Below are 27,642 nucleotides of genomic sequence, written 5' to 3'. Positions count from 1 at the left end.
ATCAAAAATGTAACCTGTGCAATCAAATCAAGTTTTATATCATGTAATTGAAGTGTTTTGATGAAGTTTTTAAGAGGTAACTAATGGATAAGTAATGAAAGTAATACGTTTTAATTATCTGCACCACTTAAGTGCTGTTTTAAAGGTAAGAACAATAACTATAAAATTGCTAAAAAACATGAAAACCATTCTATAGTTCATGCCTTTAAGGGCCTTAATTATTACAATTATCAACACTTTATAACATTATAACTAGTGCTGGGCAACGATTAAAATATTTAATCGCGATTAATCTCATTGTTATGGCAAAGTTCAATAATGAATTCAAAAGTAGTGTATTGCGCACTTTTATTTTAAAAGTACTGTTATATGAACAAAAGGGCAATAACATTTGGTTCACGAGATGCAGGTAGCATGTTTTATACTTAATGTGAATATAGTTCATACTTTGTTGGCATCTTATTCTGAAAACCGGATGTTCGTCTGAAGAAACCGGATGTTGTCTCACGTTAATCTTTCCGCTAACTTTCAAAGTCCTTCGCTCGCTCCCGTTAACCATTAATAAATCCTCAAATCAACGCTAAATATGGGCGTACTGCTTCATTTAACGGTCCATGCAAAAACAGTAATATATACTGTATATATATTAAGAACAAATATATATACAGTATATATATATATATATATAAATATATATATATTTATTTCAGCGTCGGAAATACACGAGGGCAAAGGGCAAAACTGCCCCTAAGAAATATAATTTTGCCCCTGATATCACTAGGAGAGGGGCAAACAATGCCCCCATAATTTCCTCTAATAATAATGATAATTTAATGAACATCGTAGCCTATATGACCCGGTCCAGTTGCCATATAATGTTTTTGATTTTCGCCTTGACTGATGTTGCGTGTGAGTGAAGAACCGAACGTTCTAAATAAATGGAGGCTTCTTTATCAGACCTGAGACTGCGGTCAACTCAGACACTCACATGTTAGTGCTCCTATATGCTGACATTCACGGTAAACTCATTCAAACGGCACAGATCGGGAGCGAGCGAAGGACTTTGAAAGTTAGCGGAAAGATTAACGTGAGACAACATCCGGTTTCTTCAGACGAACATCCGGTTTTCAGAATAAGATGCCAACAAAGTATACATATTGCATAATGGGAATTAGATTAAATGAATTATATTCACATTAAGTATAAAACATGCTACCTGCATCTCGTGAGTTAAAGGGAAAATACACCTAAATTGTGCATAAAGTGTCTTTATTCTTTGATTTGAGGGTTGCTAATAAATAATACCTGACTGACAGTCAATTAAGATATTTACTAAGCAACAACTCTGAACTGAATTTGTACCTTCAAATGGCACATTTTTGAAATTTTGAAGGTGCTATAAAAATATCTTTCTCAATAATTCCATACAATGACTGATGTATATGTAATCAAGGCATCGTTGACTTAATAATTGTTAATAGTTGTTTAAACAATTTAATAATAACAATAAATAACCACAAAGAAATAAGAATAAAATTGAATATGATTGTCTGATTTATGTTTGTTTTTTGTTCAAAAAATCTAAGAAAACACTTTGAATCTGTAGACTACTGCTAATAGTCTTATTGCCATTTGATGACAATTGCTCATATACTGTAAGCCTAAATAAGTATATTTATTATTTTGAACAAAGGTTAAATGTTATTTCACAAGTTTCAAAAAGTGCCCCCAATTTTTTTTAGAAATGCCGCTGGAGGCAAAAATTGCCCCCTAAAAAATATGTAAATTTCCTACCCTGCTTTATTTAGGGTTACACATTCTCATAAAATATCGAGTTACACCTGGAAATACTTCAGACTCCTCAAGAAAAGCAAAGTCCCTTCATAAAGTCTTACATCGCTCGTTAACGGATTTATAATTAACGTCGATCATAATCATCGTTGTTTGTTCATCGGCCTCACCTCGTGATGCACATCACCACGGCGACGATGACGGCGATCTGCACGGCGCCAATGATGGCGGCGATGAGGACGTAGTGGAGCTTCTGTCCACTGGGGACCACGTACAGGATGTTGAAGTCCTGAGGCTCCTCACACTGAGCTCCTTTGTAGCCTGCGTCACACCTGGAGAGTACAGTACAGAGTACTATGTGTACCTCTGAGACAGTACAGAGTACATGTACCTCTGAGACAGTATAAAGTACAATATGTACCTCTGAGATGTAGTACAGTAGAAAGTACAATATGTACCTCTGAGATAGTATAAAGTACAATATGTACCTCTGAGATAGTATAAAGTACAATATGTACCTCTGAGATGGTAAAAAGTACAATATGTACTTCTGAGATGTAGTTGAGAAGTAGAACGTATACATGAAACTACTACAGTAAAGTACCTTCAGGACAGCTCTTGAGTAAATGTACTTCTTGACTTTTTTATAAATATATAAGAGTAGTAGTGGAGGTACCTGCAGGTGGCCGTGCTGTACTTGATCTCACATTTCCCGTGAACACAGAAGCCGGCGTAGCTGTCGGCGCAGGGGATCGGCATCCCGGCGTAGAAACCGTCTCCGTGGTCCAGACCGGTGGTTTCTGAAGGACAAACACGACGTGAGAGGACGACCAGCTGCTGCTCAGTTAGACCGGTTGGACCGGTTATACTGGTTAGACTAGTTTGACTGGTTAGATTGGTTAGACTAGTTAGACCGGTTATGCTGGTTAGACTAGTTATACCGGTTAGACTAGTTAGACAGGTTATGCTGGTTAGACTAGTTATACCGGTTAGACTAGTTAGACCGGTTATGCTGGTTAGACTAGTTATACCGGTTAGACTAGTTAGACCAGTTAGACCGGTTATACTAGTTAGACCGGTTATGCTGGTTAGACTAGTTATACCGGTTAGACTAGTTAGACAGGTTGCACTGGTTATGCTGGTACCATTAGAGCTATGTACAACATTAAACACATGGTAATACCATAGTTTATATAAATTAATTGATATTCAGTATATAGATGTGTGTGTAGGTGAAGAACAGATGAAAAACTGGTGTATGGACAATAGATGATATGAATAAAGGTATATCATTCATATACATAATAAGTATATACTATACATCAAATGTATTTAGTTACATGTAACTGTGTAATATGACAGAAACTGATGAATTTAAAGATTGTGTTCTAGTTTTCTTCAACGGAAGAACGGATTCGTTGGTCTTCGTCTCTCTTTTAGTCCAACCTGCACGATCTTTAGATTCCAGTGACGATGTTTGTCATCAGAGGATAATTCCTGCTGCTGTTGGCTCAGCGTCCGTTACTTCAGAGCACAACGAGGATCATCACCCACACGACACCTCCACTAGTGGAGTCCTGATCACACACACATTCTACAAACGCCTCATTTGAACTTCCTGAGAAACCTTTTCCTGCTCAGCTTCAGTGAGAGGAGAACAGAGTTCAGCTGAAACCGATTAGAAAGGTGGGGGGGGGGGGGGGGGGGGGGTGTTCTTGTTCTTGCTTTGGGGCTCAAGAAGAGAAATTAAAACGTAATCATGTTTCTCAAACGACATTTAAACGACTCACACGCAGCGAGCTTGTTGGAGGTTTTCTAAATTAAAGGATTTTTGTCAGAAACGTTCATAATTTTTATAATTTTCTGTGATGAATAACGACCAGAATATGAGCCTCAACTCAGAATGAACTCTGACTCCATCTGTCTCTTTCTACCCACAATTCCTTGTGCTTCAGGTTGCTCCGTGGATTTGTCGTGTCATACCAGACTCTGCATTCATAACGCAGAGACCAACAACAGACCAACAGACCAACAACAGACCAACAACAGACCAACAACAGGCCAACAACAGGCCAACAACAGACCAACAACAGACCCCTTTACAATAGAGGTCTACGGGGAAAATGGGCTCATTCAGGTTTTGCTTCGGTTGGTTTTGTGTTCTTCTGTGGAACTCAAATATTACATCTGTGATCAAGACCGGCGTAAAATAATATGAAAGTTCAAAAACTATTTGATAAGATATCAAATATTATTTCATAATTACTACTTATAGTTAAAAAAACAACTCAACGCTCCTCTCGAGGAATGGGACGATATGAAAATGTCAATATATTCACGATATTATCCTGATAAACTAAATATGCTTGAAACTCAACGTGGCACTAAAACGTCGTGGACTTAATTTAACTTACCAAATATGTTGAGCACGGAAAAACAAAGAATCTTACATAAGATTATTATAAATCATAATGAAAAGTAGCAACGTTTTCAGTTCTTTCTCACGTGATAAATCCGGCTCTATTTCCTCGACCATGGCAGTGATACATACATACTACATATCATTGTTTCAGCAACTCGTGAGAATGTTTATGATTATCTCAATAATGTAAATCCACCACCGTCAACTTATTGTGGTTTTTCTTTCCGTGATTAAATCCTACATCGTCCCAAGGCTGGCTCATAAAAAATGAATTCCTTATTTTAACTGATGTTCTTTTATATGATATCGGTCACTTCTAATGGAAAACAAACCCTAAAGAAACCTCTAAGTTTCACAAATAGTTTGACATTTTGGTAAATTCTTCGTCTCTTTCTTGCTGAGAGTCAGATGTTCAGTTTGATAGCACTCTCATGTTTGTACGCTCAATAGGAAGCTGTAGCTATGTTAGCTTAGCTTAGGTGGGGACTGCTAGCTAACCTCCGCGCACAGGTAACAAAATCAACCTTAATGTGTAGAAAAACTGTTTAAAGATGATACGTTGTAGTTTTATTCATCGTTTGTTTTCTACTCTTTTATTTGAGATAAACCTTTATGTCCTTTTATTTCTTATTCCTTATTATTAGTTGTATGTGATGAAGGTCATCACTGCAGAGGTCAGATGAACGGATGTGAACACTGTGGCTGTGAACGCAGCCTCTCGTCTCTCTGGTGTGGAGCTGCTACGTCCTCTCACTGCTTCACGTGGACAATGCAGCGGTTTAATCCGATCCTTCTGTTGCTCGTCTCTGAGTGCACGTTAAAACCCAAAGCAGAGGAACTGACGGAGCAGTGGAGGAGTCGCTCCCCTCCAGAGACACTTCAGTCGGTGAAATCGATGCAGAGGGCGAGCTGCACTTAATAAAAAGCCTCTGGATTCTGTTTCATCTCACTCTCTGATCTCCAAACGCAACATTTGCATCGTGCAGCTGGCTGGTTGACGCTCCTTCTGCTCCACTAATCCGTGTGTTTACTTGGGAGAAATTACAGCGTCACACGGCTTAAAGGACTGTGTACTCACATTATGCTCAGAATCAGCAGAGATTCAGAGCTGTGACGACGTCATTGTGTCTTAAGGAGATTTAAATTAAGGTTATTTCTCCTCAGCAGGTTCAGACGCAGGTTAACAAGCTGCTGAAAGGCCGAAGGAAGTCCGTCCATCAGCTGCAAGTGGGTTTACATAGACTATATAAGAAGTGGACGTCGTGGTCGTGACGTCACCCATTGGTTTGTGGACTGATGTTTTGAAGCTTCGAGTATATGTATTTTTGACTATCTCCATCTTTGTTTTTGGCCGTCGCCATCTTTGGCTTCGACTGTCCCCACCTTGTTTTTTTGCTTTTCCCATCCTGGTTTTTGGCTACGGCAATCTTTGTTTTTGGCAGTTGCTATATTTATCTTTGTTCGTCACCATCTTGATTTCTGGCCGTCTTCAGCTCGGTTTTCGACCATCACAACCTTGGTTTTTGGTCGTCGCCACATTGGTTTCTGGAAATGGTCTCAACACACAAATGACTGACAATGAACGTAACTTTGGAGACCGTTCAACTTCAAAAGCCAGGAAATAGAAGCAGAGAAGATACTTTTTTACGCAAATGATCTCGGCCCCCATTTACTTAAAGTCATGAAGACTTTTTCTCTGTTTCTGAGAGAGGAACTAAGTGTTCTTCAACATCTCAAGGTAACATGGGGTCAGTAATTGACATATAGATGACCATTTAGTATGGATTACAAAAGTATGGGTTTCTGTCAGAAATGTTCATCTGTCTCAAAGTTAAGAAGTTCAACACTCTGGTTTCATAGCTTGTTTGTGAGCTTGTTTGTATCGTACATGTTGTGGTTGAACTTCAAACTGTTGCAACTTCCCTGCAGAACAAATCAACCAGGTTTTTATCTGCATCTTCCATCTGGAGCTCCTCTATTTGTCACCACCAAGGATGCGACAGATGGTGGTCGGTCAGTTGATCTGTCCAGCGGGAGTATAAAATGTGCAGGTTCTGGCCGATTAAACCCTGGAGGCTGAGTTAACACGAAGATTAATAAAATCAATGCAGGGTCTACTCAGGGCTCATGCACACAGTAGTGTGGCTCCGGTGTGCAGTTCGCGGATGTGGATCGACGTTTTATGAACACAGATTGTGTTCAGTCAAAACCCAACAGACAGTGTTAGCTCTGGACTTTAACTTTGCTGTAGTTGTCGCAGGCAAAATATTATTTAAAAAAAGGTTTTGCAGGTTGACCAGGACCACTGTGGTGCCGTCAGTTGGTTTTTCTTGCTGTCAATCAGCTATCATACTTTATTTGTAACCAGGCAGCAACCTCCGGTTCTTTAAAGTGAAGTCAAAGCTTCATGTGTTAAAGCTGCATTCTCTCTAGTGTCCACCAGGGGGCGACTCCTCTGGTTGTATAGAAGTCTATGAGAAAATGACTCTACTTCTCTCTTGATTTATTACCTCAGTAAACATTGTAAACATGAGTTTATGGTCTCAATCTCTAGTTTCAAGTCTTCTTCAATACAGCATGATGTTCATTTAGTACATTATGGTCCATTTAGAGTCAAACAGACCATAAAGCAGGGGATGCTTTAGGGCGGGGCTACACGGTGATTGACAGGTCTCTACCAGAGACGTATACGGCGTCTCTACGTCACTCCTCCTCAGTCCAGATATGGTCACTTCCTGTTCACTGGTTGTGAAAAAAACAAGATGGCGACAGCCAAAATGCAGAACTCGAGGCTTCAAAACATCCACAAACCAACGAGTGACGTCACGATGACTACGTCCACTTCTTATACGTCTGTGAATGTAACTCAACCGAGGTGCTCGTGTTTCTTGACTTCTCTTGTGACTATAACAGGAACGATGGAGGGGACCACAGCACTGCAGCTCAAGTTGTAATCAATGTAACTAAACAGCTTCCTTACCTAAGACGTTGACCTTGAAAGGAATGCTGTCATCTTTCTTCAGTTTCTCTTTGTCAGCTGTTGAGGAAACAGACATTTACAGCAAAGTTACTCTAAATTAAAATAAACAACTTCCCTTTTTCAACACGAACAGATTCTAGTCTTTTCATCCAGGCTTTGCTGTTACATCTTCTATTGTCGCTCAGTCTGAACCTGACTGTTTGACTTTCTACCTGCTGTCTTTTCATTTATTGGCTGTGTGTGTGTGTGTGTGTGTGAGTGAGTGAGTGTGTGTGTGAGTGAGTGAGTGTGTGTGAGTGTGTGTGTGTGTGTGTGAGTGAGTGAGTGTGTGTGAGTGTGTGTGTGTGAGTGTGTGTGTGTGTGTGTGTGAGTGCGTGTGTGTTATTTACTCCTGAGGACAGACTAAAGGATGTCGGAGGATGTTTACTCAACGCCTGCGTCTCACTCGGTTTGTCAGTCGAGGTGGTGCAGGGTTAATCTGAACCAGACTGTGTGTGTGTGTGTGAGAGTGAGAGTGAGTGTGTGTGTGAGTGGTGGGTGATGACAAAAAACACAAACAAAGCAGCAGCAGGTTTGGCGTGTTGTTGTTGTTATTTTGCAGTTGACGGGCTTCATGTCTTCATGCAGGAGGAGCTGCTGGGAATGTTAAACAGCACACACACACACACACACACACACACACACACACACACACCATCTACTGCTACACACACTGAGGCACAATTGAAATACACAGAGACAAACACACACTCATCCATCTCTAACGCTCCATCATTCCTGAAGAAATATTGACAAAACTCTCTCTCTCCCCCTCCATCCCTCCTCCCATCCCCCCCCCCCCCCCCCCTCTCTCTCTCTCTCTCTCTCTCTGTGTAAATAATACAGAGGGGAAATACTGCACGAGAGAGAAATACGTTTGTGATTATTTAATAATCTGCTGAGTTAAAAAAAATAAAAAAGCATGATTTTTGACACGATGTGGCCATAAGTATACGGACACCTTCGTTGTGGGTGTGACTTTGTCCAACGTACGTACTTTGATATTTCAGAGTTCTATTCTTTCTCTTTCAGGCTTTTCCCAGAAACACAGCCGGTGTCGAACACACCGCCGTAGTAAACAAAGAGGATCTTAGTCGACTGAAATTCTAAATACTCTTCAACCAATCAGGTGGTCGATGAGGAAACACATCTGCAGTAATCTCAAAATGAATTAAATGGCCACAAAGCACTCTAGCTGGTAGCCTAAAAGCCATTTTGGTTAATATTAAACTAGATTTCATCAAATGAATTCATACTTAAATGCAACAACAGACCAGCTGCTCATATTCAGATCATTTCCAAAGAATAAAACGATCCATGGAGCCGTGGCAGTGCCTGCAGTTACATGATAAACATCACGATTCAGGTATTTATGAGACGGAACATATTGAAATACTGTATGTCAGATTTCTGAGAAGTGAAGCACCGGTCAGGTCTCTGCCACCGACACGTTACGAGAGTCAAACCTGCAGGAATAAGCTTTATGCAAATATGATATTTATATTATTTCATGTTGGTAATGGATCATAAAGACAGAGTCTGGTTCTGGTGAGTGTTGTCTCGGGCGCCCTGAGGATCGAGGGCAGATGCTCCTCACCACCCTCCACCTCACCGAACCAATCAGACGCTCGGTCACCGGCCACCTTGAAGCCGCTCCACTGACGAGGAATCCATAAATCCTGCCGGGTTACCGTCTCCTGCCAACACCGGCCGAGACGGAGCGGAGGGCGTCTCCGGTAAGACGACACGTTTGAGATTCAAGGTGAGTCGATGGACGTAAATCTTAGAGGATGTGCTGAGGCCGGGAGAAACAACACCAGCAAACTGACTACAAATGAGCTTTGTATCCAACAAGATACACACCTCTACCTACAGAACATGAATGCACTGTAGTTTGTAGATTTCCCTTGAGAGCAAATCGTATATAATCCACGTAATCGTGAACCAGGAAGTTTAAAGACCGCAAAAGAAAAAAGTCATGGAGGACGAAAGGAAGGTGGATCAATCAAACAGGAACCGGTCTTTCACCCAAGAGACTGTGAAACGAGGAATCAACGTTGATTTATTTGTCATGTAACTTCCGTACTTAAGTAAACGCCACGAAGTTAATGTAACCGAAGACCATGATCTCTGAAAACCTAACTAAACCAGACCAAAACCAAACTAACGGAGCTGTTTCCCTTGAAGACGGAAGTTTATTTTGAAAAGACTGAATGTAACCTCTGGTTCTTTAAAGTGAAGTCAAAGCTTCAAGTGTTAAAGCTGCATTCTCTCTAGTGACCACCAGGGGGCGACTCCTCTGGTTGTATAGAAGTCTATGAGAAAATGACTCTACTTCTCTCTTGATTTATTACCTCAGTAAACATTGTAAACATGAGTTTATGGTCTCAATCTCTAGTTTCAAGTCTTCTTCAATACAGCATGATGTTCATTTAGTACATTATGGTCCATTTAGAGTCAAACAGACCATAAAGCAGGGGATGCTTTAGGGCGGGGCTACACGGTGATTGACAGGTCTCTACGTCACTCCTCAGTCCAGATATGGTCACTTCCTGTTCACTGGTTGCAAAAAAAACAAGATGCGTCTCTTGTTGCAGCAGATCAAAGTGACTTCTGACAGATTTGTGGCGTCACAGTGAAACTAAAGACATCAGAAGCAGCAGTCGTGTTAACGAGGTTTGGATTAATGCCTCGTGGAATCACACGGAAACAAAACTGCACGCTCGGTTTGTGGGTTAATTGGAAACATTGGTGATTAGACACATTCATTTGTCTGACACGGCTTCAATAATGAGGCTGATTTATGGCGGAGATGAAAGGCTCTCAGTTGTGCAGTCAGCGGTGTTTCACCACATCCATCCTGCATTTTACTACGTCAGCAACTTAATGTGGAGTAATGACCTCCGTCTGCAGCGCTCCAGCACGGTTGGAGGTGGAGGAATTAAACAGCGACAACCCAATGACATGACATGTAACAGTGAGAAAGAGACTTTCTGGATCTCTCGCTGAGGCGTATTAAAGATATGATGTAACACCGTGAAGTAGAGCTTTTCATGCGACATGAATAAACGTTCCAGTTTTGAGGATTTTAGATGAGAAAAAAAAGGTTAGGACTGAAGAGAAGACATGAAAACAGAAGGAAGGACAGATCAAAGTAGGCAAAAAAGGAAGAAGGGAGGAAGGAAAAGAACTAGGTGAGAAAGAAAAACAGAAAAAATGAAAGAAAAAAAGAGAAAATTATAGAAAGGAATGAAGGACAAAAGGAAACAAGGAAGGATTAAAGGAAGGAAGGAAGAAAAGGACGGAGACGAAAGGGCACAAGGAAAGAGGGCAAGAGAGAAGGAAGGAAAAACTAAGGACACGTAAAAGGACAGAAGGAGGAAGGCCTAAAGAAAAGAAGAAATGAAGACAGAAAAAAAACTGAGGAATGAAAGACGAAAGAGAGACAAAAAAGATGGAGGACAAATGAAAACAAGAAGGAAAGAGACAAGAGAGAAGGAGAGACGAGGAAAGGACAGAAGGAAGGAAAGAAATGAGCAAGAGGAAGAACAATAGAAATAAGGAAGGACATAAGGAGAGAAGGAAAGAAAGACAGAAGTAAAAATGTATGGAAAGAAAGAAGGAAATACTAAAGAAAAGACAAAGAAGAAGAAACAAGAAAGTAAATAAGGAAGGACACATGTAAGGAAGTAAAAAGAAAAGAAAACAAAGAAGAAAGCGCCGACAGAAAAACAGAATCTCAAATGAAAGCAGCTGTCAGAGAAATGAAGTGCAATGAAAAGTATAAATGAAGTAAAACGTCAGAGCAAACCTGTGAAGTGGACTCTCATGAAGAGCTTTTCGTTTACGGGGCGGTTTATTGGTGAAGAACTCTTTCATAATTCACCCATTGTCTGAAGCTCAACCAGCCCGGCTGATGGGATTTTCCAATTTGGATTCAATAAAACAGCGATAGAGGCATCAGCACAAACCGAGCAAGGCCCATCTCTGCTCTCAGACTCACTCCAGGAGGGGTCAGAGGTCGACCCTGTGAGCCGTTAACAGCTGCAAACACAATCCACAGGATTCAAACCGTCCACAGAATAATGTGAGTGTTCGCCAGAAAAATGCATTTACTGTCAGTAAACACTTCATTGAGCTGCAAAACATGTCAACTTTACTCTCTCAGGCTTATGTGGAAGAGTACAGGCAGGCTGCCTGAGGGGGGGCAACAAGATGTGAGGAGGAAGGTTCAAAAAGAGCCCAAATATACTGCGTTCATGTGACATTGAACGCATCATTTTCCAGCCTGTTCGGGACACAAAAAACATCCAAGATCATCACACGACTCTCTGTAGTAAATGACAAATTGACGGAACAACGTTGTTGTACAGGGTTGGTCTTTGTGCTACTGGGTTAGTCTCTACTGGGTGAGTCTCTACTGGGTTAGTCTACTGGGTTAGTCTCTACTGGGTTAGTCTCTACTGGGTGAGTCTCTACTGGGTTAGTCTCTACTGGGTTAGTCTCTACTGGGTTAGTCTCTACTGGGTTAGTCTCTACTGGGTTAGCCTTTGTACTACTGGGTAATGTTGCACGGTGTATCGATACTAAAAAGGTACCGCGGTACCTGTACGTTAAAAACGATACGATTTTGCATATTTTTAGTATCGATACTAATAGTAGCGATCAGAGCGCACTCGCTGCTCCGCTCCCTGTCAGGCTGCCTGCAGGCATTGACTGCAAGGGGGCGGGGCTACCCAGCGCTCACACAGCAACAGGCAGCCTCACTCACAGCAGTGATCGCTGGGGAGACATGCATCAAGGTCCGTGTACGTTTTGATAGTCTGTTTTACCGTTCAGTCGACAAAACGACAATACAGAAATACCATGGTATTCTCGTTTTTCGTTTCAAACCAAAAATGGAAAAACAAAACCAAAAAACGGAAATGGGGGTCCGTGTACGGTCCCCACTGACATACAGAGACCCGTCTGCGAAACGTGTTTCAAAGCCACACAGACCAAGGGAGGCAACACGTCTAACATGGCAAAGCACCTTTCAGGCAGACACCCCATACTTATAAACATGAACACCCCCAAGCTCACCCATATACAGCTAACAGTTTGTGCTACTGGGTTAGTCTTTGTGCTACCGGGTTAGCCTTTGTGCTACCGGGTTAGCCTTTGTACTACCGGGTTAGCCTTTGTGCTACCGGGTTAGCCTTTGTGCTGTTGGGTTAGTCTTTGTACTACCGGGTTAGTCTTTGTGCTACCGGGTTAGTCTTTGTGCTACCGGGTTAGTCTTTGTACTACCGGGTTAGTCTTTGTACTACCGGGTTAGTCTTTGTGCTGTTGGGTTAGTCTTTGTGCTACCGGGTTAGTCTTTGTGCTACCGGGTTAGTCTTTGTGCTACCGGGTTAGTCTTTGTACTACCGGGTTAGTCTTTGTGCTACCGGGTTAGTCTTTGTGCTACCGGGTTAGTCTTTGTGCTACCGGGTTAGTCTTTGTACTACCGGGTTAGTCTTTGTGCTACCGGGTTAGTCTTTGTACTACCGGGTTAGTCTTTGTGCTACCGGGTTAGTCTTTGTACTACCGGGTTAGTCTTTGTACTACCGGGTTAGTCTTTGTGCTACCGGGTTAGTCTTTGTACTACCGGGTTAGTCTTTGTGCTACCGGGTTAGTCTTTGTACTACCGGGTTAGTCTTTGTGCTATCGGGTTAGTCTTTGTGCTACCGGGTTAGTCTTTGTGCTACCGGGTTAGTCTTTGTGCTACCGGGTTAGTCTTTGTACTACTGGGTTAGTCTTGGGTCATACATACGTCATGATTAAATATGTATTAATTTAAGTATTGAGTTGTTGGTATTGATCAGTTTTTCTGTATTAAAGCGTCATTGTGTGCGTGAGGATGATACGATTAGCTCCAACACATCAGGAGTCTTACCGGGGCACCTGCCCAGGTGTTTGACGTCGATCTGCTCCTGCTTCATGCACGACGCCTCTCGGACCAGACAGGGGTTGTTGTAGGAGTTCCCGTCGGTGGCACACACCGGGTTTTCGTTGTGGCCGCTGCAGTCGATGTTACATATGCACCTGAGGAAGAAGAGGGAGTCGTGTGTCCGTGTTTCTGCTCATCAGCACCGAACCGTTAGCTGAAGCTCATTTTAGAGACTTCTAAATGAAGACACGGATCATTAATTCACCACAGACTGGGCGTCTGCACCTCAAGAGATAAAGTTCACGACTCCAGACATGAAGAAGGTATTCATATTCTGTGATTTATTCACAGACTCACTCCTACAGACAGTAAAATATTTATTATCTTTCCAAACATTTCTGTCAGGAGGATTATTTTTAACAAGGTACAATCACAACTTCTGGAACTGGAGTCCCTTAAGTTCTTACGGACATGTTTGATCATCTTCACCTCAAACATTTTAAATCTTTCTTATGGTACAAAACATGCAGGCAATAGGTTGTATAGAAGTCTATGAGAAAATGACTACTTCTCTCTAGTGTCCACCAGGGGGCGACTCCTCTGGTTGTATAGAAGTCTATGAGAAAATGACTCTACTTCTCTCTTGATTTATTACCTCAGTAAACATTGTAAACATGAGTTTATGGTCTCAATCTCTAGTTTCAAGTCTTCTTCAACACAGACGCTGAGCTCTGGAGAACTTCAATGAGAAGTTGCAAATGATCAACTGATTCTGATCGAAAGTTAAACCGAGGGTCAGATTAACAGATTTTTTCATTTTGATTACAATAACTCAAAAACAAATCCTTATTAGAGGGTTTTTAAGCAGACATGGCAGAATGTGGTCGCTGTGCTCTGGATTACGTTCACTGTTTCTAAGCTTCAGTGAAATCCTTCCAGCTGCAGAGACTCTCTGTGAAACACTCACCAGACGTCCTCCGAGTCTTCGTCACACTCGGCTCCATATTTACACGTGCTGCACTTGGTGAACTTCTTCCCGACGTCGGAGCCTGAACCCTCGTCATCTGGAACAAATCACATAAAAATACAATCAAAGTAAACCGTTTGAGATTAAAGCGTAAATCAGCTCTCAGCCGTCATCACGGAGGCTGAAGCTGGAAGAAGAAGATGTATGATGAAGTTATGCAGACATTAATCCAAACCCCTTATTTATTATTTAGTGTAATAAAACACCTTCAATCAAATAAACCACATTACCCCTAAAGATGTGGCATTCAAGTATAAATCTTCATCAGTTCATTAAACAGTAAAAAAACATGCTCTACTTTTAACAATAAAGCAGAGATTTTGCTTCACTTCCAACAAATTTACCAAATTTACAGTTTTATAAAAGTAAAACTACATCATATTTAAATTAATATATTCATCTTAGTGGAGAACATGCTTGGATTCATAATTGGAAACGTATTGGAGATTGAGAATCATAAAACGTATTAAATTGTTACAATCAGTGATATTTCTGTGATCAGCTGTGCACGCTGCACCTTCCTCATCTCGTTTACATGAAAGATATTTTTAATTTAACATCGCGTCTGTGCTTCACTGCTTCTTTGTTTATTCATGTTGTTCATACTTCAAGAACACAATCAGCTCTTTTATTGTTATTATTTCTCACACTTCTCTCCAGAACATCGACCTCCAGCTTCTGTTCAACACGTTTCTATCAGACACAGCCGAGTGTGTGGAGAGGCCGCCGGAGCTCATCGGCCAAATGGGAACACAGCACGCACATTATCATCTTATGATATTACTGTTATTATTATCGTCATTACGGGGGGGGGGGTTAATGTCATCTCGCATGACGGCGCTCATTTCTTCCTGCAGAGAGCGAGTTCAGAGCAGACGAGGCGGCAACAACCGGAGCATCAAACACCGAAAGAGCTCCGGGGATTTACTCACGGCTGCCTTCCATCAGGAGAGCCGTTTCTCTATGACTCATCAAGTGTCATTTTGTAAGGTAACAAGAGGAAGAAGGGGAGAGGAAGGTATCCACACCAGACAACAGGAAACGTGTCGGCCACCGGAGAAGACTTTGACCTGAAGTTATTAAATCCTGTGTTCAGACTTCAAGTCAGCAGCAGCTGTTTCCACTGCAGTCTAATAATAGTAATATTAATTTAACATCAAAATGTAAATACAATAAAGCAAAGAAACTGGAACAACCAGCAAGTTAATTAGATCGCTCGTTAGTCCTGCTGTTAAACCTACGGTCTAATTAGATTTATTGTTTCTGTGTTCAGAAGGTCTTCATCATCAATTCACGTGTTTGACCACCGATACCAATTCAAAAAGAGTAACTGTGACGGAAGCAAAAGAGGAATGAGGTGACGTAGGATGGAGCCATGAACGGGTCAAACAAACACAGGACCTTCACCCGGGAGAACAGTTGGTGTCACATGTGAAACCAAACGTTGACTTATGTCACTGTGCTTTCGTTACGTAACAAATGTACTTATATGAACCCAAACCAGAATCTTTTACAAAACATAACCAAGTAGCTTTGTCGTGTGAACCTAAAGTGGATTTTGCGTGGAAGGTGAAGTTTGGCCCGTCTGAAGCAAAGAAGCCTTTAAAGGTCTCTTTCAAGGTCTAGAACTCTGTTTGGTTCTCAGATTGATGTTCAAGTACAAACACAAATGCAGGACACCATCAGGAGCTATTGTGCTCAAGTGTTCATCACTCTGCAGCTGAGCCACAGCCGCCTCCTCAATCTCTGATCATTACGGGACCAACGGATCATAAAAGTCACGGTCCGGTTCTCATCACGGATCGGCACAACAGAAACAAATCAAAATACATTAAAAACCCACAGCTTCAGTATCTTTGGTGGTAGATATGTAGACCTGTAACAGCTGTTGCAGGTCTGCAGTACAGATATGAATGAGACTCACTCTGGGGCAGATTTCTTCCCGTTTATTGCAAGAAAAATGTGACTTACAGAGCGACATCATGATTAAAGCAACACGAGAGAGTGTGTGTGTGTGTGTGTGTGTGTGTGTGTGTGTGTGAGAGCCTGCTGGCTGACAGATTGGCCTGCTGTGGGTGGATGTATTGAACATGGAGAGCTCAGTCGGGGCTCGGAGGCTGCTGATCGATCTACGAGGAGCCGCAGCAGAGAGGCTCTTTTGTTTCTGTTCGACTCTGAAGACGGCAGGATGATGTTGCTTCACACACACTCACTCACTCACACACACACACACACACACACACACACACACACACACACACACACACACACACACACACACACACACACACACACACACACACACACACACACACACACACACACACACACACACACACACACACACACACACACACACACACACACACACAGTCGCAGTCTCCGCCTGAAACATTTGGGGTTTGTTCCCCGCGTGACCTCTCGTTTCACGTGGGGAACAAACGTCTGTCTCTTGTGTTAAAGTCTAATCAACCTCCCACCTGCCCCGCGTGGCTCTTTATACTTCCTGGTTCACGTTCACACACAAAGTCATTTCGTAGGATATCTACGAATCACAGCACATTAAGTTTGGGCAGCCTGACTGAGGAGAGACCCATGTGACGCACACGTCGGTGGGACTAGACTGAGTCTATGACTTCTACATGACTTCACAGGGCGTTCACTGCGCTGTGAGATGTGTCAGCGAGGCTCAGCGTGGAGGCAGGAGGCTAATGAGACGTCAGCTGAGAAGGTTAAAGGATCCGAACGGATCGGAGCAGCTTCACCACATCGCAGCGCTCTGCTCTTCTTCTCCTGCAGCTCGATTCAGCATCGTCAAACACAGACAGGAAGGGTTAAAGACGTTCTTTTTAAAAATAGATTCTATGAATGAAACTAAATACTAACGCAGCAAAACAGGCAATGTAGTGATACTCTCATTACTGCCAGCCTTAATGTAAACGTGGCTCATCTACTGTCTGAAGAGAACAGACGCCATGTTTTAATGTTAATATTCAACATATCTGAAATGAAACCAGACAGATTGTTTTATTTTCTTTGGAGACTTCAGCAGCTCTCTCTCCTCATCTCTTGTGTGTTTTCCTATAAAAGTCCAGCAACAGTTCACTCTCGTTACATGCATACAGTCTTTTCAAAATAAACTTCCATCTTCAGAAGGAAAATACTTAGTTTGGAAAAGTAGTTTGGGTTCAAATAACTATGAAAATGAGGTTACTTCAGTACGGACGTTATTTAACAGGCTGAAGGATCTGAGCCGTCCACCTCCTCTCACAACTGACCTGTGGGGGTTTTGCGCTCTTTTTGCGATTTTGTTTGATTTCAACGAATTACAGCACTAATTACGCGTTACCTTCCGCAGGTTTAGCTACGTCATTCATTGGGTGAGACCAGGCTGCTAAGAGAGGCACTTCAGGCTCTTCAAAGGTTCTTTTCTCTCAGGTGGGTGTTGATTCAGCCGCCAGGTGTGTCCCCGATCAGAGAGTAAAAGACAAACATGGAGGAGAGCTACAGTCAGGTTCAGTAACTGATCGCCTGCAAGAAACTCACCGTTTCCTCCTGATGCAGATGGTGGAGACACCATCTCTCCGGAGACCCCCTTCAATTACCCCCCCACCCCCCCACCACCACCACAGCAGCCGTATTAAACAACAAACGCTGTGGTCGGCGCTCACAGATGGTCATAAAATATCTCTGTTGCCAAATTAGGCAACGGCGAGGCTTTCAGGTCGACTCCCGCAGGACGGAAAATATCAATCCGCTCATCAGGAGAGTTAATGCAGAGACGGAAAACCTCCACACGATCTTTATGAGAGGAGTTATTACCCCACCAATACAAGAGCCTCAAACGCTTCATTCAGACTGCGGCTGTCATTCATTTGTGTTTGACTTTTTGTAGAAGTGAAATGAAATAACCCAAAGAAGAAGAAGAAGAAGAAACAAACTCACCGTCTCCGTCTCCTGAACCAGAACCAGGATCTGTAAAGACACAAGAGACACAACAACCAGTTATGTCTTTATTATAAAGACCCAAACACTGATCAAGGGTCTCATAATAATCACAGGAGTTCTTTGCCGTTACGTTGTCCCCTGCAACATCTTTACGGTTAGCATAGCTTAGCATAAAGGCTGTAAACATCTCATGTGCATCAGTGTAGAAACACATTGGGAATACTGTTTTACCTTTTTAAATAATGAAAAATAATTTTTTTAATAATGAAAAAAACAGTTTTTGTTTAAGGGCTTGTGGATGAATTATAAGTATGAAAATGTGTCTCCTTCCTTCTCCGCTCTGTGTTTGAACTCTGTAGATCCAGAGTGTTCTTATCTGATGTCCTAGCTGTTTATTAGTTGGTTGCTGTTGAGGTTGCCAGATTCGGTCAGTGGTCTCAAGTCTTTGCGCTGAGGTCCCAAGTCAAGACATGCAAATCCCGATCAAGTCCCAAGTCCTAAACTTTGAGTTTTAAGTCCTGAACAAGTCGTAACGTGCTCTAAACGTAGCGCCATTTACGTCTCCGTCGGCAATTTTAGACGCGCAAGTTTTTGCCAGGCTGTTCTCACAGCGTTAGCTATACTTACGAAACATCAATGAACAAATCGTATTTAATCAATATGATTATTCACCAGTAAGTTTAAAGTCCGCAAAAAGTTACGCCAGGCGGACAGAGAGGAAGTCGATTCTTTCCTCCAGGAGACGGATGTTTGTTTAGTCATTTCTCACGGAACTTGCGTACTCCAGTAACACCACGTAGTTATTTTAACCCTAACCACGGTGTCTTCCTTAAATCTAACTACGTAGTTTCTTGTGAAGACAGAAGTTCATTTTGAAAAGACTGTATTCATGTAACAAACAGAAATGAACACTTGTTGCTGGACTTTTGTAGAAAAACGCACGAAAAACGAGAAGTAACTTTCCATAAATGATTATACGAACAGCTGTGTGAGGTCACGCTGGTTTTAGATACTGCAATTCAATTTCCTTCTTTTTTTTGTTGACATACTTCACAGTCTTTGTTTACGAACAAAATGATCTTTGGTATCCTTTTTATCCAAATGGCTTTTTAATCTTTGGGGGACGGTATCAAGTATTTCTTAAGTCAAGTAAAGTCACGAGTCATTGTGGTTTAACAATAAATCAAAGATCTTCTCTCTTTAAAGTTAACACACTGTCTGCAGTGAATAACAAACCCAGCCCCTGATTGTAGATTGTTCATGAAATCCATAACTGATAATCAAAGCGTTGTGTTTGGCAGCAGGTTTAACTGAACGTCCTGCAGCTCACTCAGGAAAATGGACCGACGGTGAAAATGTTGGCGCAGCATCTTTGGATTAAGAAGCCGGCCGCTGTGTTTGGAGTTCCTGGCACGTCACCGCTGCATTAAGAAATGGACAACTGGCTGCTTGGTTCAATTAAACTTCACCTTTAGCTGCCGCACTTCTTCACAAAGTCACCACGAGATTGTTGTTTCATGGGAGAAGGAGGCAGAAATGGGCTGAGAGTGAGCGGAGATATTAATGCTTCTGTCAGCGTCTTATTGACTAAACGTTGAGACGTTGCAGGTTGAACTCTGCTGTAGCTACTGTATGTAGAGAGGAAGCTCTTCTGGGGTGGATAGTGTTCATTTACGAACGAGCAGTCGCTTTAAGTTCAACGTTTAGGGGAAAAGATTGAAACTCTGAGAGGAGCAGGTGAAACATGCTGATGAGGGAGAATGAGCAGGTTGTTAATCTTAAGTGACGACATGAACACATGAACACATGAAGCATTTAGTTATTTAACACGACAGACGTCTGTTTGTCTTTACGCCAACTCATCAGAATCTAACAATGAAAGAACGATTGTTGCTGTTGTTCAAATGGGAAGAAAGTCACCAAAAATATCAAATACTTTGAGATAAATGAGATATTATGAAGATGTGTTGATCCTCTGGAGAGACTTAATAAGACACAGAAACACACCTGAGAGATAAGAAAGGATGAGTGTGTATACATGTGTAGGAAGGAAGGATGGAAGGAAAAGAGGAAGGTAGTAGATGTTTACTGTCGGTAGGAAGAGAGATATATGTCTAGAGAGGAATTCACGATGGGAAGGAAGGAAGGAAAATATGTAAAGTGGGTAGGATGAAAGGAAGATAGAGGTAGGAAGATAGGAGGCTAAGAAGGAAGCTAGACTGGTCAGAAGGAATGAAAGAAGGTAGGAAGTCAGTAGGAAGGTAGGGGAGAAGGACAGTGGATATAGGTAGGAAACAAGGGAGAAAAGGTAGGAAGGTAGTGAGGATGGAAAGTAGGATAGGAAGAAAGGAAGCAATGAATATGGAGGTAGGAAGGAAGGAAGGAGGTTGGCGGTAAGGGAGAAGGACAGTGGATATAGGTAGGAAACAAGGGAGAAAAGGTAGGAAGGTAGAGAGGAAGGAAAGTAGGCAGGAAAAAATGTAGGAAGGAAGAAAAGAAGGAAGTAGTCAGTAGAAAAGGAAGTAGGGGGCAAAGATAGAAAGGTTGGAGGGTAGGAAGGAGGTAGTGTAGCTACGTAGTTTCCTAACTAGGAAGGATAGAAGGAACAAAGGGAAGGTAGTGGATATGTAGGTAGGAAGACAGGTAGATGAGGAAGGATAGATATAGTGGTTCATTAGAAAGGAAATAAGGAAGAGGAAGGTAGGAGGCTAGGAAGGAAGGAAGGAAGGAGGTCGGTGGGAAGGGAGAAGAGAAGGACAGTAGATATAGGAAACAAGGAAGAAAGTAGGAAGGAGGGAATGTAGGCAGGTATAAAGGTAGGAAGTAAGAAAAAGGTAGCTGTAGGAAGGAAGGAAGGAAGGAAAGAAGGAAGTGGGTTGGTAGAAATGTTGGTAGAAAGGTTGGAGGGTGTTTTAAAATGAATCGTTTCATCCTGACGATAAAAACGAGCCGAACCGCAGAAAAACTGATCAATAATCTTCAAAGTTTATGAATGAAAAACACTGAGAACAGAAATCTCTCTTAATCACAGTTCAAACTGTCATATCTCTATAATTTTAATATCAATATTCGGGTCACACGGGAACATTATTCCAGATATCTTGTAACAAACGCTGAATAGAAACTCTGCAGCGGCACCGAGTCAATAAAACCTGCTGAGGAAATTAAAGATGGCCGACCCCGTGTTTAATGAAGCACACGCAGCTTTTACTGCTTCCTCGGCTGCACAACACGTGAATCACTCCGATGCTTCTCTAACTTTAGTTTCATGACGTAAGAGATAATGAACAGTAAAACCACCTTTATCGCTCTAGTTCTGCTCCGGCTCTTTTGGATCTTGACGGAGATCGGCGGAGGCAGGTGTGACTATTTAATTTATTATAACTAAATACTCCTTAAAACAAAAAGATCAAACACAAAGGTCGATTTTCTCTTCAGCTCACGGTTGGAAACGAAAGAGAAGAATAAAGAACAAGGACACAACATTCACTGAAGGGACACGAAATGTGTTGAGCTGCAGCTTCAGTCCAACTTTAAGGCTCATTTCACACAAAATACAAAAAGAAAACATTGTTCCACTTCAGGAAGTTCATTCTTCAGCTTTGGGACGACTTGAAAACCTGAAACTGAAACTGTTCCGTCAACAGAAGACACGAGTAAGAATCTTGGACCAAAGACTCAGAAACCTTCAAAGTTCAGGTGAAGAAAAGACTTTTGGTGTTACATCCACATGTGTGAAATCTGCTCTCTTCCGTTCTCTTTCAACAGGCCAGTAACGTCCAGAAGCCAACAACACAGGTTCTAAAGAGTAATAACTTTGACCTCCGGCTGGTGGGGGGGGGGTTCAGACCTTCGGCTGACCTGAGATCAGACCCCAGCGAGGAGGCCTCAGCCCTCCCGTAACCTCCTAGTCCCGCGCTGTCAGAGAAGCCAAACCGCTGCCTCCTCTCCGGCTCGGGGAACATATACTCCGCTGAGTGTCTGTACCACCGCCGCCCCAACGCTTCAATTACAGCAAGCATAAATCTCGGGGAGAGGAAATTGCAATAGTTCAAGACGGAGGCGAGGGAAGCGGGACGAAATATCGCGGCGCTGGGTCCCCGGTGTAACGGGGCAATAAGGGCAGAGCCGGGGCGGGGCCTCCTGGGAAATCAGGCCGCTGCCCCTGCAGATGGAGTTGACCGCCATCATCACCACCGCTGCTGCTGCTGCTGTGAGTTTCCCATCACCTTTCTCAAGAGGGGGACGAGAACATTACCGCTGACTGGCCTGCAGAGACCTTTGAACCCAGAGAGTCTGCCGGCTGTTTGATGAGGAGAATGCTAACTCGTTAGCGCTTTGTTTCTGCCTCAGCATGGAGTTGATTTATGGCTGCTGGTCATCCAGCTGTGGAACATTAAACCTGGAGGTTTAGGGGAAATAAACTCTGCCTCATGCAAATATCCCTCCATGACTGTATGTCTTTTAGGCAAACACTGAGTAGTGTGCAGACGTCTCTGTCTACTCTTGGTCTGTCTCTGTCTGCATGTTACAACCAATCAGTGATTAGACCGGAGGAGAGCTAGTAACGTTAGCAGCACCGCTAACGGCTAACCAACAGGAGGAGAGCTAGTAACGTTAGCAGCACCGCTAACGGCTAACCAACAGGAGAGCTAGTAACGTTAGCAGCACCGCTAACGGCTAACCTCATTTCACTTCTGTCCCTTCTGTAACCTCTGAAGGACCCCCGGAGGGTCCCTGCACTCCGGTTTGGGAACCTCTTAGCTTCGGGAGGACGTAACCGGCTCCTAATTAAAATGGATCTGTGGTTGATTAACCGGCTCGTTGTCTGAAATCAATCGGACCGATGACGTTCGCCAGAAACTAGGACGAGCGTTTGATGTTCAGTCAATTAAAAAATACACTGACGGTGAAGTTAAACGCTGCAGCGCGGCCGACTGTGAGTCGTTAATAATAATATATTATTATATAATAATATATTATATATAATAATTATATAATATATTATTATATAATAATATATTATTATTAACGACTGTGAGTCGATAATAATATTAGTGAGACACTTATAGTCTCGTTATACAACGATCATCTTGTCCTGAGAGAGTCGCAATGAAGCTGCACACTTTAAATTATTACTTCAACATCTGACAATACTTTAAACGATGCCGTTTATTTATGATACACCTTTTGTCAAACGCTAACGGGGTTTTCAACCTTCCAATCACAGCACAGTAGTAATAGCCAATCACAGCACAGTAGTACTAGCCAATCACAGCACAGTAAGACTAGCCAATCACAGCACAGTTGGGCGGGATTTGGTATAAACACTCTTGGGAAAAGACTGGATTAAAGTCCACACGAGAACAGACTTCTATTCTTCTTTATAATAAACAGAAACAGTCTTTTTTCACCTTCTTTATACCTTTTTGTTCAGCTTCATTGTCTTTAAATTTTCAAAGGCCAATGAAGCTAATTATAATTCTGATTTCATGAAAATCTGCAGTTAAATTACACCTCCAAACTACTTTAATGTTGTTTGTTAATGTGGGTGAACTGACCCTTCTTCATAACCGGTCATCTGATCAGAAGAGTCACCTCAACAGTCTCACTTCATCATTAGCTCTCCAGCATTTGATGGACGATAAAAAGCCGAACGTTACGACGCGACGGCTCAGAAACAAAAGAAGACGAGTTGTGTCTGTTTTTACGAGGCAGAAGGTGAATTACTTCCTCAGACGACACTTTGACGAACCCCCTTTCATAAAATGACTGAAACCTTCACAGACGCTTGACTGATGTCCTCACACATACGCCTCCCGCTGGTCGATATTAATAAATGAAGAGTGGTAATTCACTTTTTGTGGTTGAACTCCCCTGCCCTCAATCAATCAGCTTTTTTTCCATTGCGCTGACCCGGCTGTGTTTTTCCTGGCAGACTCACCGGCGGAGCACGGCCCGTCGGACACCCGCGAGATGAGCCTCTGCTGTTTGCAGGACGCCTGTCGCCTGTAGCACTCGTTCTGGTAGGTGTCCCCGTTGGAGCCGCACACGGGGATGTAGTTCTTGTGACACTGGAAATCAAACACAATCAAATGTTAATTAAGTCTCAATGTGACCGCTGGACATGAAAACACACACTGGACTCACTCCAGAAGAGACGGAGGATGAAGGAAGTCAGTTAAGATCCATCAGGTGTTAACGGTTTCACATAAAAGGCCAATAAAGCTCATTCTGACTCTGAATGAAAGAATAACTTGATGAGCCCCAGTTGTCCTTATAGAACTTTATTACAACACAAATCTGATTTCTCCAAGTGTGAAGGACAAATCATACAGTCCTGATCACTTCTCCACCACATGTAACCACAGACTGTCTATAAGAAGTGGACGTAGTCGTCGTGACGTCACTCATCAGTTTGTGGACGTTTTGAAGCCTCGAGATCGACAATTTGTCCGTCGCCATCTAAGTCTTTCGTCATCATGTCATTTTTAACAACCAGTGAACAGGAAGTGACCATATCTGGACTGAGGAGGAGTGACATAGAGACGCCGTATACGTCTCTGGTAGAGACCTGTCAATCACTGTGTAGCCCCGCCCTAAAGCATCCCCTGCTTTATGGTCTGTTTGACTCTAAATGGACCATAATGTACTAAATGAACATCATGCTGTATTGAAGAAGACTTGAAACTAGAGATTGAGACCATAAACTCATGTTTACAATGTTTACTGAGGTAATAAATCAAGAGAGAAGTAGAGTCATTTTTTCATAGACTTCTATACAACCAGAGGAGTCGCCCCCTGGTGGACACTAGAGAGAATGCAGGTTTTTATTTTTTATTTTCCTACATCATGTTTCTTTGTTTGCAGGTTTGGGAATATCAATAAAACGAAGCTCTGAAGCTTCAAACGCTTTGGTACAGCCATAATTATTAGTGTTATATCAATAATAATAATAATAATAATAATACTTTTTTACATGAAAGGGAAAAGAAGCCAAATTCCGTCGGCTATCGACCACGCCCGAGATCATCGTCTATCGACACAACCCTGTTGTAAACCAATAGTCAATGTCAGGCTGACGCCAGCGAGGAAGTTTAAAAGTGAAAGAGGAGGATTACCTCAGAGGGTCTAAGAGGAGGACGATCACTGGTTTCCATTCATTCTGCATGACGGTTAGCACGGAACAACTTGACTCTGCTGTCAGATACAAACCACAGCTGCCAAGGACACATATCAGTGTTCAGCAATCCATATTCCATATTCTATTAACTCACAGCCATCAATCATTGAGCAGAGCCGACCTCTGCAGAGGAACACTTCGCTGCAGCTCTATGGAAGCACACCAGTGACTAAAACCAGTGAATCCAGGTTTCAGAGCACAACAGGGACAGATTCATGGGCTCAGAGAGAGTTCAGAAACCGAGCAGCAGGACTTCTGTTTGCTTGTTATCTTCAAAGCTGCTCGTGCTCAGTTTTTGTCTTCTTCACATTCAAGTCTTTTCTTCGTCATTATTAGATTTGAAGAAGTGAAGTGTTGAACCAACACGTTTGTGGTTCCTGTCTCCCATCATCATCATCATCATCAGGTTGCAGCAGCTCTCTTCCTTGTTTTTGGACTTTTGTCTTCTTTCCACTTTTGTGAATCACGTTATTTCATAGTTTCTACATTTATTCTACTCTTATTTCTAGTTTTATGTATTTCTATTGAAACCAAGAGGCATTAAAAACACATCACGGTAACTATCAAGTCCTTTTTGATCAGTTTATTTCCTGTTTATTCAAGATTATTATTTAACAAAAAAGAGAAATCAAACAAATTCATGAACAAAAACTAATTAATTAACAAAGGCACACAGGGAAGGTGGGAGTGGAGGTGGATGGGTCCAACAAACACCGGTCATTAATAAAATCCAAGATGGCAACGACCACAAACACAAGATGGCGATGGTGAAAAACCAAGATGCCAACTGCCAAAAACCAAGATGGCGATGGCCGAAAACCAAGATGGCGTTGGCCAAAAACACAAGATGCCAATTTCCAAAAACCAAGATGGCGACGGCTGAAAACCAAGATGGCAACTGCCTAAAAACAAGACAGCAATGGCCAAAAACCAAGATGGCAACTGCCTAAAAACAAGATGGCGAGGGCCAAAAACCAAGATGGATACAGCCAAAATGCCGTACTCAAGCCTTCACAATCGTAGTCCACAAACCAACGGTTGAGGTCAGTGTGACTACGTCTACTTCTTATACAGTCTATGGGTTGAAACCAGCTTAAAGGAGCTTGTAGATCCCTGAGCACAACACTGGCTCTACACCCATTATGAAGAGTCGATCTCAGTTTGTGAGAGTGGTTGTAGAATGTCTTCTGTGGCTCTGAAGAAATAACCCTCAATATCTTTCCTCTGCTGCTGTGATGTTGATTTTTTTTAAACGTGTCATTGGCACGTCCACCACCATAAAACACTTTTCCCTCGGGTGAAATTGTGCTCCTAAGGATCAAGCAGCATCCAAACAGAAAGTCCTTAACCACGCAATCTCCACCAATGAGGGAAAAGGTCAGCCGGAGCCCACAAAGGACCAGCTATTCCTCGTAAAGCTGCTGTGAGCTCACAGTAATTATTAAAAGGTGACAAAGGGGAGTGAGTCAACATTGCGATCGACTCAGAGCTCCTCTCAGCGGGACAGATTTCAGTGGAACGATGGACAATAATATTGAGATGTGAGGGACACGTGTCCCGGTCTTTCTCAGAGGAAATTCCTTAAAGCAAAGCAGAAAGAAAGAAGAAGAAATAATTAAAGTCAAGCTGCTTTATTACTGATCACATCTGCAGGGAATCTTGGCTGTTGATTCAACGATTAGACGTCTCCGGAGGTTTAAGGACGACGCTGCTTCCTGTCCTCCGCTCGTCTCCTCGCCTTCCTCCTCCGGCCATGATGATGATGTGAGACAATAACTCTGCTGGATGTTGCTTCTGCATTCAGTCGTGAAACTGAAAGTCCTGTTTCTGTGGACACGGGTAACGAGTGCAGGTTTTACTTTTCAGATCACAGAAGCTCCGGTTTTGGTTTCAAACCGTGTCTGCGGGTCGTCATGTTGTTCGGATAAGATATGGAACAAAAACACAACTGGCTGACTGGAGAGCAGTTACATTTTAGTTTAATATCCGTGGAACAAACAGCAGCACAGTCATGTGCTTAAAGGAGCTTACCTCCCACATCGTCCTGCCGCCACAAGTACTCACCAGAGCACCAAATGTGGATTCACTTCACTTCAATTCAACTTTATTCATAGTGCCAAATCGTAACAGAAGTTATTTCCAGGCGTCAACCTCCGGTTTTGAAAAGTCAAAGCTTCATGTGTTAAAGCTGCATTCTCTCTAGTGTCCACCAGGGGGCGACTCCTCTGGTTGTATAGAAGTCTATGAGAAAATGACTACTTCTCTCTTGATTTATTACATCAGTAAACATTGTAAACATGAGTTTATGGTCTCAATCTCTAGTTTCAAGTCTTCTTCAATA

General features: G+C 42.4%; 1 protein-coding gene across 1 annotated transcript in view; it reads right to left on the bottom strand.

Annotated features, from left to right (window-relative positions):
- Positions 1-27,642, bottom strand: part of tmeff1a (transmembrane protein with EGF-like and two follistatin-like domains 1a) — a 53,429-nt gene that overhangs the window by 1,343 nt on the left and 24,444 nt on the right. The window contains exons 3-9 of the mRNA XM_076098434.1: positions 24,063-24,192; positions 18,116-18,145; positions 14,111-14,207; positions 13,150-13,298; positions 7,194-7,250; positions 2,468-2,591; positions 1,962-2,123 (exon numbers count right to left, since the gene is read on the bottom strand). Of these exons, the coding sequence (XP_075954549.1) occupies positions 1,962-2,123; positions 2,468-2,591; positions 7,194-7,250; positions 13,150-13,298; positions 14,111-14,207; positions 18,116-18,145; positions 24,063-24,192 (749 nt within the window). The remainder of the gene's footprint in view (positions 1-1,961; positions 2,124-2,467; positions 2,592-7,193; positions 7,251-13,149; positions 13,299-14,110; positions 14,208-18,115; positions 18,146-24,062; positions 24,193-27,642) is intronic.

The sequence above is a fragment of the Anarhichas minor genome, unplaced genomic scaffold (genome assembly GCF_050575085.1).
Source record: "Anarhichas minor isolate MPS153535 unplaced genomic scaffold, ASM5057508v1 ptg000024l, whole genome shotgun sequence".
Lineage (NCBI taxonomy): Eukaryota > Metazoa > Chordata > Actinopteri > Perciformes > Anarhichadidae > Anarhichas > Anarhichas minor.
Note: the sequence above shows the minus strand (reverse complement) of the source record. Positions and strands in the feature narration are given on the sequence as shown.